At 50.8% G+C, this 18,183-nt stretch overlaps 2 protein-coding genes across 3 annotated transcripts; one reads left to right on the top strand and one right to left on the bottom strand.

Annotated features, from left to right (window-relative positions):
- Positions 1-120: 120 nt before the first annotated feature.
- SPMAP2L (sperm microtubule associated protein 2 like) lies at positions 121-8,915 on the top strand (the record flags this gene model as incomplete). Its single annotated transcript, XM_082281977.1, has 9 exons — positions 121-145; positions 829-877; positions 3,006-3,056; positions 4,066-4,188; positions 5,768-5,881; positions 6,178-6,298; positions 7,374-7,505; positions 8,022-8,194; positions 8,776-8,915. 9 exons carry the CDS (start codon positions 121-123, stop codon positions 8,888-8,890), a joined length of 903 nt encoding a protein of 300 aa, XP_082138103.1. The 3' UTR covers positions 8,891-8,915.
- A 1,778-nt stretch (positions 8,916-10,693) lies between these two features.
- On the bottom strand, positions 10,694-18,183 carry HOPX (HOP homeobox). Of its 2 annotated transcripts, none has more exons than XM_082281327.1 (3): positions 18,015-18,183; positions 13,436-13,611; positions 10,694-11,121 (listed from the first exon to the last, which is right to left on the bottom strand). In XM_082281327.1, exons 2-3 carry the CDS (start codon positions 13,577-13,579, stop codon positions 11,044-11,046), a joined length of 222 nt encoding a protein of 73 aa, XP_082137453.1. In that variant the 5' UTR covers positions 13,580-13,611; positions 18,015-18,183; the 3' UTR covers positions 10,694-11,043. The 2 variants fall into 2 exon arrangements, with proteins under 2 accessions (XP_082137453.1, XP_082137452.1); XM_082281326.1 differs by lacking the exon at positions 18,015-18,183 and adding an exon at positions 13,876-13,932.

Genomic DNA, 18,183 nt, shown 5'->3' with positions numbered 1-18,183 from the left:
CGGGGGCCGCGTCACCCGTGGGCTGGGGCCGGGGCCCGGCTCGGGCTGCCGCCGGCAGCGCCGTGTGTGTGCCGGGCCCGGCGGGGCGGGCGGAGCCGTTGGGCGGGGCCGGGCCGGGCCATGGCGGCGGCCGGGGACATTTACGGTGCGTGGGGCCGGGGCGGCCGGGGCCCAGCGGCGCCGGGGCCCGCGGGCGGGAGTGGCTCCTCCGCCGAGCCCCGGCCCCGCACCCGGCCGCGGTGGGCTCCGGCAGGGAGGGCTCCCGGGCACGGTGCGCTGGCTGGCGCCGGCAGGCCTCGGGCACCGCGGCGGGGAGTGCGGGATGCCGGCCCCGTTTTCGTGGCCATCGCTGCCATGGCACCTGGCTGCACGTGTCGCTGGTTTTCCTGTCATCCCGTGTCTCCCACCCCCGCCTTAAAAAACGGCAGGTTGTTTTGTGCTGGCGCCGAGTCCCAGTTTAACACGGTTGCTATTCCCCGAGGCTCTGAAAACCTCCCCTGGAAGCTACTGAAGGCGGTCGTAAGGGGTGGCTACACTGAGTCGGGTGGGAGCCCGCAGGCTGGTGACCACTGGTGCTTGTGCCAGGAGGAGGATGTGGTGCTGGGGCTGCTCTATCCTGCAGCCTTGGGGGCTGCCAGCATCCCCCCGTGAGGAGCAACCACTGGAGAGGAAGGTAGCAGGGAAAAAGAATGCAAACATCTGCTGAGCAACTATCCTAAGGAGATGCACAAACTTCATCTGCCATATGATTATTGCACGCTAAAGAGCAGGCAGCCCAGGCTCTGAGTGCTACCAAGCTTTTAAATTCACCTGTTCTTGTTTTTGCAGTTTCATCTTATACATCTTCTTACACATGTGTACACCGCCCACGCAGCAGGTAAGAAGCCCTCTCAGCCTCCTGGCTGGGTGTTCAGGCCATGCCCCATGTCTCTTGAGAGGGCTCAGTCAGGGATTTACACCAAGCAGTGAGTCCGTACATTGGATGACACTGTGATAAATACTTGAGAGGAAATGATGCCCAGTTTTGCCCTTACCTCAGCTTCTAACAAACATCCTGCCTCTTCAAAACGGAAGCTGTGACTGCTTTACAAGGAACTGATCTCAAAAGGAGTTGATCCCCCTTAAGCAATGAGTCTGTGAATGCTCAGACAGTGGAGGGGAGGTGTTTCTGTGTCTGGCTGAAGCAAGGCCTCATTTTCCTTGCTGGGAAGCATGAGCAGGTCCAAACAACAAAGGCTCCACCAGGGCTGTCTTGTCAGTGAGGTGGTTTAACTCCTTCAAGTTGCAGAGCTGCTGTGGGTGCATCCTGTGTGAGGATATCTGTCTATCTATCATCTATCTATCTATCTATCTATCTATCTATCTATCTATCTTTTTGGTGTGATAAAACTAATTTTTTGTAATTGGCAAAAAAACCCAAAGATTGTCAAGTGAGTTGAGAGACGTGATCTGAGTGTATGTGGGACTCTTTCCTTGGCCGGATCATGGTGCAAGCTTTGCACAGCAGTGTGGGGCACTAGGGCCATGTGCACGTTGTGCTAGATTTGGCTGTGGCTGTGCACTGGGCCTGTGCCAGCGGTTGAGGAAAAGCAGTGGGCCTGCTTGCAGAGATAGAGCCAGCTCTGCAATACAGCTAGGCTGGGGGGGACCTCTGTGTGCTAATCCTTCACCCCCTTGCACCTTTGCAAGGAAAACCCTCTGGGGAGCCGCTTGGGAATAAGGAACTGAAACTGGGTTTTGGCTCCTGAAATGGCATCTGCCTTCCTGACCGTGTCCTGTCTTGAACTAGTGGCAGGGGGCCAAAGTCCTACAGGCAGTTGCCTCTCTGGGATCTCAGCAGGAGCCGTGTTTGCAGCACTGTGGCCCAAGTGAGGTGTGACAGGCATCTCACAGGGAGCGTGCAGTGAAGGTGCTGTAACAGCAGCCTGCCATTTCAGGGATCTCTGTGGTGCTGGGTACTCTGACAAGCATTTACCAGGGCTTGGCATCTTACTAGCAATATTAGCCCCATCAGAGAAACCACAGGTGTGTCCCCAAAGTACAGATTGTTTTCTGTTGGCAAGTATCTCTCTCTGCTGGTGTCCTTGCTCTTCTCTAGGGCTATGCTAGGCATCTTTGCCAGGTGATACAGAGCAGGGAAGCAATGCCCCAGGCTTCCACCTTCTCTGCTTTTTCCATGGTGGGGCACTTCCATAGGTGCCTGCACAGTGTGGTTGTTCACCAGCTGGCTGTGGGTAGGCACCTGTTGCCGCAGTGGGTGGGTATGGGCTTGGTCTGTGACATTGAGGAGTTGTGTAATACACTTGTGGCACTGGATCATCTTGTTCTTCTTTCTGTACCGAGGCTCTTAAATTTCAAGCACTTCCCAGTCACTAGGATTTCAGGCCTCAGCAGTGATAGCTGATCTTCCTGAAAGGTTTTGGTCTGTTGTATATTCAGGAAAAACATTTCCAGAGCTGCTCCTAGGGCACAGACCGTGTATGTTCCTGTGTCTCTGTAGCATCTAGGACCTCTGTGCTAAATGGAGTGAAATAAAATGTGCTCCTAAAGCCATGTGGGAACACAGTGCTGTCTCCATGGTGCCTTTTAGTAAACCACAAAGGTGGTGCTAACAGGTGTTTCTTCATCTGGGCTCCCATAGGCTGGGAGAGCATCCATCTCGTACCTGCAGAGGTTTCATGGTATGTTATTGACCAGAAAAGTTCCTTCCCGCTCCCCTAGCCATTTCCCAGAGGGACCTTTCAGTGGAGGCAGAATTGCAAATTTGTGTCTCTGCAGTCCAAGAGAAAACACAAAAAATCATGGGCTGGTGAGTTTGCCAGATGAAATGGATGGAAAGTACTTGAAGAGAGAGGTCCTTAAACACACTCTCTCAAGGGAATGGAGGCAAAAGCACAGGGGCTTGAGAGTGTTTATATGGCTTTGAGTACAGCAGTAGCTTCTTCACGCTTTGTTGGTTTAAGTTATGATGATGGCATGTTTGTCCTTTTCTGCAATTTTGACAGGATACATGTACTTGCAGAACCCAAGCAACGATTTTGTGACAGCAGTCCCAGGTAAGTAGGTGCTCAAACAGTGCTTGCTCGAGGGCTGGGGACTGACAGGGCTCAACCAGAGCAGACCCTTGGCCGTTGTCTTGCTACTGCTTTCCCCGCTGTCTCCAGAAAAGCAGACTGAGATGTTCCATGCTTTAAGGGCTCCCTCCAATTTTCTCTTTCAAGTTTGCAATCAAAAAACTGGGCTTGACTCAAGCCTTGCCTTTGTTGCCCCATCTGATCTGAGCTGCCCAACTGAGATATTGTGGGGTAGGATGGTGTGTGTGGTGCAAGGTGACCAGACTCATGGGAGCCACAGGCTGCTCTGTCCTGGAGGATACAGTCCAGCTTTAGGAACAGAGCTGCTGTCTGCATGATGTGATCAAACTACAGCTTGACAAGCCAGGGCAACAGTATCTTGATAACATCTCTTCTCCGTTACCTGTATGGGTCTCGAAAAAGGCTCCACAAACCCATTGCCCTGCTGTTCCCTGTCCTGACTACTCTGGTACCCTCTCCCACCATGGCCTCTCACTGAGGGATGAGCAACTCCAAATTTGCCCTGGGCACAGGAGAGTAACCACTAACCTGCTGTAAAACCTCACCCACTTTCCACGGCACACCCTGACTGTAACATTATTACTATTTTTACTGTCATACCTGTGGTATAGTTAGGTGGTAATAGTGAGGCAAAAGAAATGCAATGATGAAACTCCCCCAGGGGTTTCAGAGAAGTAATGAAATGACCCTTTCTGCACATCCACTGGTAACTAAAACCAGACCTATCACTTTAAAACTCTTTTGTTTTTTAGTTGACAACAACCAGCAGGAGAGTGTTGGGAAATTCAGTGCCACAGAAGGTGAATGTGCAGGGGGTGGTAGTGGCATTTTGCAGGTGTGGGGAGCCATAGGGCGTGTGTATGTGTGTGTGTTCCATCCTAGGCAGGGAAGGATAGCCCCAGCAAACACATTTCATGTTTCATAACTTGTGCATGTTACTAAAATTTCACAATCTTGCTGTTCTTGCTAGGCTTGTGTGGGGAACCCAACAGATGATATGGACCCCCTCATGGGGTGCTATGACAGCTCGACCATCTGCAAGAATATTGTCACTGTCCAAGCCCAAGAAAGATTATAGCGAGTACCAGTGCAGGTCAGTGACGTGGTAGCACATCCTGGGGAAGGAGGCAGCTCAGAGCATGTTCTCTAGGGGGTCATACTGGCTCCCAGGGAAAGGGGAGATGCGATGTCCTCTCCTGAAAAGGCTGTCCCACAGGTAGCTCCATGGCACTGAAACTCACCAGGCTGTTTTGTGCTTGGAACAGGGGCTGGCTGAAGCAGGGAAGAAAGTGCTATGGAAGCATAGTCACCCTGAGTACTTGACTTCCAAAATGGGGAGGAACTGGCGAGTGCTAAATTTTGGTGCCATTTTATTTCCTCATACCCACTTCCCAGCTGTGAGAAGGACTTCTGCAACACATAGTTGCTGGTCTGATTAGAGCTCTAGGTTCCCATCAGCAGCCATAGGAGCTTGTCTTGATCTCAGTCTCCAAGCACAAGGGAGCATGTTCCTCTGCTGTAACAAAAATACCCATCCAACAGCTCTGCTTTGGTTTGAAGTAGACGTCATGTGCATGCATGCATTCCTTGATGGAATGTGTGTGTTGCACCTGCGAGTAGAGAGGAGCTGTCCCTAGAATGTTCCCTGTCCTATTGGGGCTGATGCAGCCCAGACAGGCATCTGGACACAGTTAATGATCCCTGCATCCTCTTGGAGTCTGACCTAAATCTTTAAGATAAGGTTAAGAACAGAGAAATCTTGCAGTGTTCTGCTGCTGGAAGGAATCCAGGTCTCTTGCCTTGAGTTAAACCTCTGCTGTCACTGCATGGTATAAAACTAGACCGTGTTTTGGAATTGGAATGAAAAATTATGTAAAAAGTATAAATGACAGTGGTACTAGATGATGCTGCATTACTTGAAGCAAGTCATCTGTAGCTCTGTTGGAGGAGATGAAGCTGTTTTGGAGTCAAGATGGTGGTTGCTCGTCTGTAAGAAATCCTAGCAATGAGGATGGAGATGGAACTGTGTTGCACTCCTGGCTTTCCTCTGCCTGGAAGGATGTCAAGACATGCATGTCTGTAGTTTTATCCCCTCTGCCAATGTCATCAGTTATGGGCTCTCATCCCTCTGAAAGCTTCTTCCTCTTGCTAAAGGTGTCTATATGACAGCCCTTCCTGGCTTTCTGCTTACCTCTGCTTGCTTCTTTCCTGGTGATGACAGGCATAGTCCAGCAGTTAAGCTTGATTGAAAGCTGGATGAACAAGGCACTAAGGGAGATACTATGATGGAAGGAGCTACAAGGGCACAAGGTGCTTTCAAGCCATTATAACAAAGAGGTTTCTGAATTGGCAGAGCTGACCAACATAAATGCTGCTGGCTGTTGTGGGGCAGCTTCTTTAAATGGTCCAGGAAAAGCCTAGATTTTAAATGCACTGAGGGTGCTTAAAAGAGGACTCTTCAGATGCAAACAGCATTTAAAGGGAGGAAATCTCAGGTATAAATGCCTATTTGTTCATGGCTTTTCCATGTGCACCAGGGCCAGCTTTTGTACATGCAGCAGGCATAGATGTTTAACCAGACTTAGGTTACCATCTGCTAGGATCATGTTCTCTGTCAGTTGCCTTTTGCTGACTCTTCCGTTCTGTTCCTCAAAATTCTTCCTTCTGTACAGATGCAGACCAGTGATCGGTGGGCGTCCCCCGCTAGCGAAGTTTGGCTACCCTTCTGAACGGCTGCTGAGGTTGGCTGAACCTAAAAAATACCTCCCTGCTTACCTGGAACAAAGGTGAGAGGCTAGAAAGCTTATAGGGTGCTATAGGTAGGGCCTCGGGCCTTGTAGCATCAGTGCGTCTTCAAAGTAATAAATGCAGGAACAGAGGATGGGTAAACAGAGGGCAAAATGCAGAGCAGAGTCTCTGCTGGGATTAGAACTTCTGGATTCTCTCATGGGATGAGTTCTGCACTGAAATGGCCACAAGACAAAGCTGCCTTCTACTGCAGCGAATGTGAGGCTTAGACACGCCAGCTGCAGGCAGAGTGGGGAATATCTGTGAGTGGCATGCCGTGACTCTCTGCTTCCAGAGCCCGTGAGTCCCCCGAGTGGCCCGTGTCCCCGGCTGCACGGAACTATAATGCCTCCCAGCGGATCCTGGAGCTTGCCCGGCCAAAGCCGCTGCATCCAGACTTCCTGCCGGCCAGAGAGGTGAGGAGGAGGTTGAGTGATATTTGGAGGGTGCAGGGATGGAGCAAACTGTCCTGAGATTTTAGATGCAGTATGCCACCCCTGGATATGCCACCTCTGGATGTGCCCAGTGTGTGCTCTGGAGGGGAGAAGCTGTCTGGTTCTGCTGGGGTTTATGACACTGAGAGAAAGTGCGTTTTCAGAGAAGAATGTTGTCTTTGCAAATCTCCTGCTGGGAGACAAAAAACAGGCAGGTTGGAGCAGCCTAGTATAGCAGGAGAGCCAAGGGAGGCATCTGGGCTGCATCCTCTGATAAAGCAGCCTGGGAAAGTGGAGAGACCTGTTGGAAATGGCGTGTTTAGCTCTTAGGGAGTAGTCATGTTTGTAGTTGGGCAGCTGTGCTCCTATCTGAGTACACAGGGGGCATGAGATTGCAATCCCTGTGTATATTTTAACTACAATTTACTAGAAGCCTAATTTAGAGACATATTTCTGAGCTTGTTCCTTTTAGGTGGGTCATTGCTTTGGCAGGGGTGAAAGGGATTGGAGCAATCTCAGATTACACTCATTTCCATGGCAAAGGCTAGGTTTTCTGCACGCAACCTCTGGGGCTGGGAAATGGGAGGCTGGGCTGGAGCAGGACTGGGCAACAGTAACCCTGTGAAAAATAGGGGAAGAAGTCCCCTGCTGGAGAAGTAATCATTTTTTTCTGTAGGAATGCAGTTAACTGTACCAGCAAATTTACCCTGAAATCTGAGTGTCTCTCCTTAGCAGGGAAGTCACTTGATTCAGACAGGAAGATGAATATTAAAAACATGGAAGAAATTCCTCTGCACTTTTACCTGGCTACACAGGGTCTCATTACAGGCACTCCCCTCCTGGCTCTGAGTGGGCAACAGCTGGGGAATCCCTGTAGCACCAAAATTACCGAATAGTTCAGGTGAAAGAAAAATAATAGCTTCTGAAAAAGTAAGTGACCATGTCTGCAGAGGAAGGGTGCTGGGCTGCTCATCCTTGTGGAGAGGGAGCATGTCCCTGTGGGCTGCTGTACAAGCTCTGTGTCTGCACATCCCTCCCCCATTCTGGACCCATGCAGGTGCCAACAGAGGTTTCCAAGTTTGCGACCTCGGCCAGTGCATCGGCGCGGATCCAGCAACTGGCAGAGCCCTTGATCAGGGAGATGACGTGCTGCTCTAGGCACACCCATCCTGGTCCTGCCATCTCTGCGGTAAGGCAGCATCACCCAGGACCCTACACGGATGGGATTCTTGGCAGAGGAGAGGGCACGGGAGCTCAGTCACTCGTGGCTCTCTTCATCCAGCCCTCATGCTTCTCTCCATGAGGCTGGCACAGCTACTTCCTGAGCTGGAAAGCAGGACTTGTGCTCCATTCAGTGCATGAACTGACTCCCAGCACAAATCCCCAGAGAATGGTGGAGCTGTGCCTAGCCTGCATTTGTGGGGATGGGGAGAGGTGGACAAGTGCCTAACTGGGATCTCCGGTGCTGAGCGTGGGTTGGGCAAAGGGCTGTGAGTAATAGGAGGCTGGAGGGCAGGTTGTGGGACTGGCCAGGCAGTGATTTCTCCTACGGTTTGTCTGGTGCCAAACACAGCTGAGGACAGGATCGTGTCCCATCTGCATGTGGTCAGTGGCTGTGAACCTGGTTACACTGAGTTAGTTGCAGGCTGAGCACCCCTAAATGCCAGGAGCACCTCTAAGGACCTTCTTCTCCATTCTTTCACAGGTTTCCAGGTCTCAGAAGGTAATTGTGGGCCCTCGGACCATTGAGCTGTCGAGGCCAAAACAACTCCACGCAGACTATGCACACCCGCGGGATCCTGAGTGGCCCGTGACAGAGGCTGCCAAGCGCGCAGTGGCTACACCAAGGGTTCTGGAGCTGGCCCAGCCTAGCGCAAGGTAGGTACTGCTTCCCTGTCATGGGGAAATGATCAGCTGCCAGCCCATTTTGTGTGGCTCATGGCACCTAGTTCATTTGTGTTTGGCCAGAGAGATTAGGCCAAGATTAGGAAGCGCTCTGCCAACATGCATGGATTTTACATGTCTGGATGTGTTAATGCTACATGGATTGCAGTTTAAAAAGCCCTTTTGAGGTGGAAGGAGAGTCAAAAGAGAAGAAGCAGGAACTTTCTAATTCCAGCAGGAATTACTGTTTGGGACTTCTTATTAATTGCAGTTATAAAAATCAACCAACTGACAAAGGGCAGAGTATACGACATTCATGTTGCCCAGCACGTTGCAGCTGACCTCAGCCCCGTCTGCAGGATGTGCTGGGGAGGATTCACAGAGGGTGAGGGAATGCCTGGCTGTAGCGGCTGTGAGAGATGTCCCTCTTCTGACAACAGCAGTGGAGGTGTGATGCCTTTTGTCCTCCCTTGACAGGGAAGGGCAGGCATAGGTGGAGGTGTGGGAGCTGGCAGGCAGCTGACAGCTGGCCTTGCTCCAGTCAGGATTGACCATCCCTACCCTCTCTCCTCCAGACCTCGTGTGGGCTTGACTGCATACAACCCAGATGCATTCAGAGTGAAGGAGGCTGCTTTGAAGGCAGCTTGTTCTCAGCGGCTCCAAGAACTAGCTCAACCAATTCTGCGCTAAGCTCCCTCAGAAATGCTCCTGCCAGCTGCCCACATCACCCCTTGAACATCACTCTCTCTGTGCAATGGCTGGAAAATCTACTTGAACAGAGCACAGAGGCAGCACTCAGCAGTAACACTTTCTGGGAATTCAAATAAAATCATCATTCCTTAAGATTAGTCTTCAGGGAAAATTAACAGAATTTGACCAAATGTGGGAAGATTCTCTTCCTAGGATGGGTTATGTCTGAAGTTTCTCTCTTGATTGTTTTGCTGTAATAGTTTAAGATGTAACGAAACAACTGCTGGGGGAAGGAACTGTCCTTTCATGCAGGGAAGTGTGGCAAACCAAACCCAAGAGCATGCTGTAAGCTGATGCAACACAAGTCCTGAATTTGGGTTCCAAAATTTTTGCTGAAGTTTAAACATCTCCTGACACCCAGAAGTTTTGTGCTTGTGACAGAAGTAGATATACAAAAGGCTACAATGTATGTTGAATTGGCTTGGATTTGGGGCCTGTTTTCTCAAATGCCTGGAGAACAGGCAGACCCAGTTATATAGCTGGGTTAAATCTGTGTGGTTCAGATACTCAGTTGTGTGACCCCAGACAAAATAAGAGAGTTCTGCATTGGGATTTTTGGAGCCTAACTCAAAAAAGCAGATTTCCCCTCAGAGTAAGAGAGAAGGCACATTGCAAGGGCTAAGCAGAAAACAGGTATTGATGCCAGAGTCTGCAGAACAAATTCTGAGCTCCAGCTGGGTCTGTGGGTGAGTCACTTTGGCAGCTGGATTGCAGGGGAACAACACAGCCTGTGTGGGGCATGGCATAAGGGAGAATGCTTTTATCTGTTTCCTACAAGGTCGGTGTGTTTTGCACTGGCTGCCCAACCACTGGCGACAGGCTGGAGATACTGAGGCAAGAGGGATGCTCACCAGGAAGAGACAAAAGCCACAAATGAAAGCATATGGCAGTTTCAGAGCCAATGTATTTTAATCTTCCCTGTGTTAAGATGGTTCTCCTTCCAAAGGAGTAGAGGGCAGGTGACCACAAACCAGAAGGGGATTAATCAGAGGATCCATTAATTGATTCAATAATCCACTAAGCAGAGGACTTTTGAAGGCTTTTGAACAAGGTAAGGTCACTGGGCAATGGTGCTGGTTATTTTTAGAGCAGGCATTGCCCTATGCCAGGATGGATGAGAGTTTGGACTTCGTGCAAGAGGCCCAGTGCAACTGCATTCCTCAGGCTTGAGAATGGCCAGGAGGAGACTGGGGTCTTCCCCTAAAGCCCCTACCCTGTGGGGGAACCCCAGCACCACCAGCCTCTGCCACCCTGGCAGTTAGGGTATGTGTGGGGCTGTGTGGGCTGCCATGCATGGACCCACAGGTGCCTTAGGAGATGAGGCTGCCCATGGCTGTCCCTGTGGCAAGAGGGGAAACCCACAGTGCCCACTGAGGCTGCCTGGGAGAAATGCTGCCCTTCCAGAGGAAGGAGTTCGCCTCCTGTCATGGGGGCAGGGAGCACGAGCAGGGACAACACAGCTCCTCTCATCAAAAAACTTATTATTGCACTGGGAAAAATCCCAAAACAAGCCACGAGTTCTTTCTCTTTAGTGACCTTTAACAGAAGGGTAAAAAAAGGCATTCAAGGGGTGCTTGGCTTGGACTGATTATGGTCTAGGTACTTGGTTTGCCAGTGTCCAGAGCTGATTCAGGCATGTTGAGCCAAACCAGGTCACCTGAACAACATACCTGGTTTTCCAGATGTCCTACTCTCTGGATGATCTGTACCTTAAAGCTAGCACACATACTTTGCTTCTGAGGATTGTAAGGAAAAGGAATCTTTATTTCTTCCTCCTATATTTGAACATATATCATGGCAAATTTCCTGCAAGCCTGGGACAAGGGCATGAAATTGCATTTTCCTGTGCAGCTGCTGTTAATGGGTTGGAATCACTAGACAGGTTATCAGCCATCAAAAGTTGTATACACATATGTATATACATATATATAAAATGGGATTTTTTCTGGTTATGTACATGTTAAATAAAACTTATGTTAAATAGCAGAGTATTTGTATCGCAAAACCTATTGCAACAGAAGAACCCCAAGGAAACCCACTCTGAAGAGCTTCACCATCATTTATAAGAGGCAAGGGGATTGGAGCAGCATCCTCTAGTCCCTGACAGACCCACTTTCTGAGGGCAGCCCTTCAGACTTCCTCCACTCTGCCAGGCGCTGCTTGAACCATTTCTGGAGAGAAAGAACAAAACAGAGGTTGAGTGCACTGGGCTGAGTGAAGCCTCCGAATAACTTTGCTCAAGGTGCAGATGTGGTCAGCACGTGGGACCACGTGAGGGGAACTCGGTGCTGCTGCCTTGTAGCAAGGTGCTGTTCCCAGGCAGTACAGGCAGCAGGACAGCCACTCCTGACCAAATGGTCTTTTAACCTACGTCTGCACCTCTTTCCAATTCATTTCTCTTGCTCACTTCAGACCTTGACAAGCATGGGTAAGTCCTTATTGCTGTGAGTCCAGGTTTTTCTTGCAAACAGAGTAACAGACTGGCTAAGGAGCTGGATGGTGTCTGTTTAAATGACTGGAGCAGTGAAACAATCACTTGCAGGTCCAAAACTGACAGGAATCAAAAGCTCACCTGTTTCAGAAAGCATGAGAGGTACAGCACAGTGGCTCTCAACAAATTTAAGAACAAATATATTTTTTAAATTGTTTAAAAATTGTCTTGGTCTTCAGGCAATATGCATGTCTATGTTAGGAGTAACTTAGCACTATGTCCGTAGTAACTTAGCATCTGCAAGCCCATTCCAAGAGCTGCTGATTCCACTTCAACACAGACAAAATTAAAAATAGATAAAATGTATCTGGTTAAAGCTACACTACCTAAGAAGAAAAGTAAGAAAAGAGATGTAAGTCACGTGCCGGAAGCACAGCTTAGCCTTTTGTTTGGCAATGTGCCTGTGATTCCTTTTGTTGCAGCTCATTTTGTTGCTATATTTGTTCATGGCTATTTTTGAAGCTATTATGGTCCGTAATGATACAACCTCGGTGCTCTCTACAAGTGTCTCTCGCACTCACACTGCCTTTGACCACATCCAGTCAGAAGACTGACAGCCTAGCCTCCTCCCAAAAATTTCACTTTCTGTCCTAAACCACCATCTCCTCTTTGCATCTCATTGTTACTTAATTTTTTATTAAAATGGCTACTATTTCTAGACGATAAAGCTCTCCAGATGTCAGGAGCAATGACTCCCTGTGTTCTATGCAATGCAGGCACTTTGCAGCTCACCACCCCAGTCTTGATCCTGTCCCTAACATGACCTTCATCTTCAGATCTCTTGGAGCACTCTAGACTAGTGGAAAAAGATGGCTATCAGGGAAGATTTTAAGACATCTAAAGAGGTCCCTTGGGTGTATATGGCCTGTGTTTACAACTTGCTGTAGGAAAAAAAAAAGGAACAGTGCCATTTCTATGGAGAAGAAGGTATTTTAGGGGTACTGCCTCCTTGCTGCCTCAAACAAGCAGTGATTGATACCTGCCTGTCACTAAAGCACAATCCATGCCAGCCGAGGACTATCAGAGCAATGGATGCTGTCCCAGCATCTTTCCCTGGGACAGGCTAAATGCTGACATTGCCTGCTCGGCTTTTATATCCCTTTGGCTTTGCTGAGGGAGAGCCAGGCTTGGCAGCTCTCTGCAAACTGCTGTTAACTTTTCCAGTGGGTTGGATTTATTTTCTATACCCATAAATGCTATGGGTCTAGTAGACACCTGCATCACAGTGAGCTGCACTGCCACCTGAAGGAACTGGGAAGAAGCCGTTTGCTTCTGAAGTCCATGGTAGCCTGCAGGTAGCCAGGTGGAGCACAGGGCTTGGTGGAATTCCCAGACAGGGGCAGCCTGTCCCTGTGGAGGGGTATTTGGAGGCTTCTATGTCTCCTGGAGAGGCTGACAGACTTGCCTGACATCTGGGCTTAGGGACGCTGAGGCAGAGGGTGCAGAGCCTGAGCATGTCCCACATCACATCCTGCAGGAGTTGCATCTATCCTCTGTCTGTTTTAAAATGACAGTAGTTTCTTCAGACCTTAAAGCCAGCAGTAGTTTGTGCATCCAGGACTATCAGAAATGGTTTGGAAGAGCAGCATGCACGGGCTGTACATTCAGGAGCAGAAACACGTGGGTTGCAGGAAGGATGTGGGGTACAGGGAGGTGCTGTGTTGCATTAGAGCTCTATGGGTGCAGTGTGGAGTTAGGGGTGTGCTGGGGTTTGCAGAGGTGCAGAAGAGACTTGTAGGCACAGTGAGGAGTACGCAGGATGCACAGTGATCCAGGGAGTGCAGGCAGGGAGCACATGGGGCACAGAGGAGTGCAGGCAGTGTGGGGGCATCATGAGAGGGGCAGGGACTGCTGTAGGAAGCCTGTGCAGGGGACAGAGGGGTGCAGGTGTATGATAGAGAGACCAGGACAGGAGAGGCAGGAGATGTGGGGCACAGAGGCATGCAGGGGGAGTGGGGCTGGTGCCAGGGGAGGGATGAGGGACATACACTCACCAGAGTCTGCTCCTCAGAGAGCCCGGTCTCCGCCGCGATGAGGCACAGCGTGGTGGGGTCAGGATGCTTGTTCACCTTGCAGAAGTGGTACTCCAGGATCTCCAGCTGCTCCTCAGTGGGAATCACTGGCTTTTCCATGGCCATCTCCTCCTGGGGCAGGGCTATGGGGCCAGGCACTGCAGAGAGGGGCCGGTGTCATTGCTCAAGCTGGGAGTGGCCACCAGTGGGGCCACAGTTGCTGAGCCCCAGATTTGCAATCCGTGTCCCCACCAGCCTCCCTCCCCCCCTGCCGTGGCCTCTGGCTGCAGCAGGGCTCAACTCCCTTCCCAAAGACATGCCAGGGAACTCAGCTGGGAGCGCCAGCCCCCCAGCAACTCCTGTCTCAGTTTCCTCAGTGCAGAGACTGCACGCCAGCAGTGCCCAGCGCTGAGCTGCCTCACCATCCTCAGCTGGCAGGAAGCTGCAGGCTGCTCAGCGCTCCCCTGTTGCTGTATTTATAGCCAGTGTGACTCCCATGGGAACGATTCCTGTTTACAGCCGTATTTAGGCCTGGGCGTCACTTAGGAGTGATGTCACAGAAATGGGCATGTTCAGGGGGTTAATTTAAAGTTATTAGTTAAAAAAATTATTTGTCCTCTCGGTGAAGGGGCAATATCTGGCATCTAGCCTAGTGGGTTGTTGGTTTTTTTGTCCCTATTTCCCAGTGATCAGGCAAGTTTGTGCAAAGGAATCACAAAACAGAGGATACAAGATCTTCTGGGAGCATGGTCTTTGACCCAGCAACCACCCTATTTCCCCTCCTGGTCAGTGTCCTGGTCCTTCTCTTAGCAGTGTGGCTGGCCATGAGACGGTAAGCTGCATTGTTTTAAGTAATATTTAATGTTACCACACATGGGCATAAACAGTTAGTCCTGTTGTTCCTGAGCATCACTGGTTGGTTGGGTTTTGGTGTATAAGTGAGGGGTCAGTCCTCGACGACTGTACCCAGTGTATGTTAGTTGCTCAGGCACTTGCTGCCTCTGCCTGTGGTCAGTGCTAGGTGCTCCCAGCAATGGCAGCAGCAAGAAGCCCATGTTTTGCTCCAGAGTAACATTTGTCCCACTTGTGCTTTGCACAGTCTCTGGAAGATTTGGCCCAAAAACACAAGCAAAACAGGTGCATCTTGGGTATGTCCCATACCTCTCCTCTGCTGGGCTCCAAGTTTGTTTCCACGTGGCAGAGGGTCAAGCTTGCCAATTCAGTCAACTAAAACACGAGGCACTGTCCCCACACAGCATGCACACGTCCCTTGATGCTGAATCACTGTGGTGTTTCCAAAACCAGGCTGTGGGGTATTGGCAGGGGAGGAGCTGGTTGCAAAAATGTGGCCTTTCTTGATCTGCTCTCCTGCTGTCCCAGTTGCCCGGCCCGTCTCTGTCAGGTTGGTTGGTTGGTGTTGCTGGCTCTCCAGTGCTGCCAGGAGCCCTTTGCCCACCTTGGGACTTCTGTGGGCCATTTGCTGCAGACCTGGCCTGCCTCCACATTGCAGTCCAGCTTCTCCTTCCCTTTGGCTCTGGGATATAACCCCGGAACATCCATCATGCTGCACTCCTACTGCATAGGTTTAAACCCAACTGCTTTCTTGGTTGACTGATAACCCACCTTAAGGTACGCTGGGGTATTGAGTGCCCCAGGGCTTTCACTTGCTGACAGAATTGCCAGGATGGAGGTAAGCTTCAAAACTGTCTTGCAGCTTGCAAAGAGCCAGGCTCAGTGAGAGGCTGGAGAGATCCTCCTCTTTGAACTTTACCTCATAAAGCAAAGATCCCCCTGAGTTTCCTCTGCAGAAAGTGCTTTGACTAATAAGAGTCCTCTGGCATTTGAGTAGGGGCTTATAAATAGACCAGGGCTGGTTGTGAAACAGCCCACTCTGCTTGAGTCACTTGGTAAATACTCATTGTAACTCAGTGGTTGTGTAACACTGGAGCACCTCTGAGCGTGATGGTAGACACTATCACCCACCAACCCGGGATGGACTGGGGAAAGACCATCTTTAACCCCAGGTACTGCAAGCCAAGCTGGCCTTGTCTGCAGAGCGTTGCAGCTGCCTGGTTTTCCTGGGGTCAGCTCAGTTCAGAAGCATCCATATAGGAACGGGGCAGACATAATTCAGTTCCTCGTGCACGTGAGGTAGTAGAAGTCTGCTGAATGCTGCTCACCTACCTTAGGTGTTTGGAGACCTCTGGAAAAGATGCAGGGGTACAAGGACGACCCCTGCAATTGTGCTGCTCTCCAGCACTGTGGCTGCCAGGCTCTCCACGAGGTCACAATGCAAATGAGGCCAAGCTCAGGCCACAAGTCATGCCTCTCCTCCTCTATCAGCACACCACTGAGCCACCTGCCCTTCTCATAGAAAGCCCAGCCAAAAAAGGGCTCCTCATCACCTCCAGATCATGCATCTAGCCCAGGCCACCAGCAGGAACATGACTTGGCAGTTCATAAATCATTGTTTGCAGCCTGCCGCATTAATGTACCTTGATGTGTGTGCATGGATTTGCATAGGGAACACAGGCTTCAGCTTTCATGTTTCACCTGCACAGCTATTTCTGCTTCTGATTATCTCTAGGTTCCTGAGGCGTTTCCCCGCAGGACACAGTATCTTCTACCTGCTGGCAGCTCAGGGTTCCCCAGCATGTGGGATGTGATGCCCGATGGCTTTTCTTTGTGTCCCCTCTACCCCTGCTCTGGAAGGAGAACAGTTTTTACCTCTCAAGGTTGTGAGATGGGTTTCAGGAAAAGGCAAAAACCCTGGGGCGCCTGGAGGGCTTTGCAGGTCTCCCCACATCACTCCACTAGGTCCTAGAGGCTTTCAGGAGCCATGTGGCCCCTGTGCAGCATATGGCCTCTAGCACTTGGCACATCCTAGGTGCTGAAAATTGGGGGAATATGACATGACTTGAGGGCACCAGGAGTGCCTAAATGCCCTGACTGGCCCTACAGAGACCACTAGTCACCCGCCCACTACTTAAATGGAGCGTCATTTCAGCCTAGGCCTGCAGCCTGGCCTTCAGACTGTCCAGGATCTCTCCCCTGTACAGGAAAGGTGACTGTCTCACATTTCTTTAAGCCTGGTAGAGATATGGAGACTCACAGCTGTTTGGCTTAGCTGCTGAAAATCACCACTTCTCACTGCTTTTTTCCTCTTAAATTTTTGACAGCATTGAAAAAAAATTGCTTTTGCCATGCAAGGAATGCTAGCCATTCAGAAAGGCTGTGGGGCTGCAGTTGTCATTCAGCTGGGGTTTACTCAGCCAGGCAGAAATGACAATGCCAGATGCACTGTCACAGTGAAACCACCACACCTGCTCTGTCTTATGTGTCAAGCTAAAGACCCCTGGGGAACTCACGCTTGGCTCTGACTATCTTGGTTTTAGGTGGAGCAATGTGAGAGCAGAAGCTTGCAAGTGGTTCAGCGGTTGCCTGGGCTGTGGGCAGCTCCAACCAGCATTGCTGTCTACATGACAGCACCTGGTGCTCTTAGTGTGCCTGATAGGGCATTAAAATGCACCTCAGGGCCATTTTGGAGTGAGCAGAGAAAAGGTAATGGCTGATGGACACAAGTTGCAGCAAGAGAAAGTCTTATTATAAGTATATAGTACTGTGCCCATGTCCTGTGGTTGCACTCAGCTCCCCAGAGACATCCTGGGGGTTACTAGCAGGACACCTAGCTCTGGCCTGAAACGGGAGAGGACATCACTCTGTCTCCCAGCATGCTTGCCCAGCACTGCTAGTGCAGTCAGCATTTACTATCCTGGCAGAAGTCTGCCACTTTTCCAGAAAAGACATGATCTCTGTTTGCTCAGCTCTGCTTTTCTGAACAGTAGTCACAATAGCTGGCTGGCTGCGCAGCTTTCTAACGATTTACTGCACCCGAAGCCCCTAGAAATCTCTCTGAGCGGTAGCTCCTGCCAAGCTGATGGGGCCCCATAGTCTCTGCTGGGCTTCTTGACCCCTTTCCCAGTGCTCCCACTGTCAGGGCTGGGATGTGACTGGAGGCATCTGCATCTGGTTTTAGCTTGCAGCTATTTCCTGCCACTGCAGGGATCAAAATAGCAGTTCTCAATGCAAACGAGCCCTCTTACCCTCCCTTGCTCTGCTGCAGAGCCATGTCCTGTCCTGAGCTTTGCTCGGCCGCCTGCTGTGTGGTGGCTGTGGATAACATCAGCCAGCATGGTGCACAGGATAAGGTGGGACAGAGGCTTTAAAAATAAACCGGGCCCTGCCATAAATAAGGAAAAAACACCTGTCACGCATCCTGTAAACTACCCGTCCAGTCTTTTAGAAGATAATATCGGATGGGAACAAAGCAAACAGGAGCGCAGCAGCTGCTGTAGCAGAGGCAGGACCCCGTGGTGGCCCCTGCCTGGGGTCTCTCCTGCCTGCGTGCCCTTCTGCCTGCCCCGGGCATGAGCCTTCCTGCCCTGCTGGGTGCAGCTCCGACCTTCTCAGCATCAGCACTCACAGGGCAGCTCCTCCCTCCATCCCCTCATGCCCAACTGCAAACCCACCCCAGCACCCCCAGCTCAAAGCCTGTCCTTACCTGGAGCTGGCAGGGCCCAGAAGTGTGTAAAACAAGAACCCCGCAGGTCCTTGGGTGACTGCTTAAGTATCTGCGTGTGTGTGTGACAGGCGGGGACCTGAAAAACCTGCCGCAAATCACAGGAGCTGCCGGGATCCACAGCCACTCTCGGGGCTGGTAATTCAGGTTT

The sequence above is a fragment of the Coloeus monedula genome (assembly GCF_965178545.1).
Source record: "Coloeus monedula genome assembly, chromosome: 5".
NCBI lineage: Eukaryota > Metazoa > Chordata > Aves > Passeriformes > Corvidae > Coloeus > Coloeus monedula.
Note: the sequence above shows the minus strand (reverse complement) of the source record. Positions and strands in the feature narration are given on the sequence as shown.

Excerpts from the sequence above, each read along its gene's own strand:
- HOPX (XM_082281327.1), bottom strand. The coding sequence starts at position 13,579 with ATGGCCATGGAAAAGCCAGTGATTCCCACTGAGGAGCAGCTGGAGATC. Across the intron at positions 11,122-13,435 it reads TCTCTGAGGAGCAGACTCTG|AAATGGTTCAAGCAGCGCCT; the intron begins GTGAGTGTATGT and ends CTTTCTCTCCAG.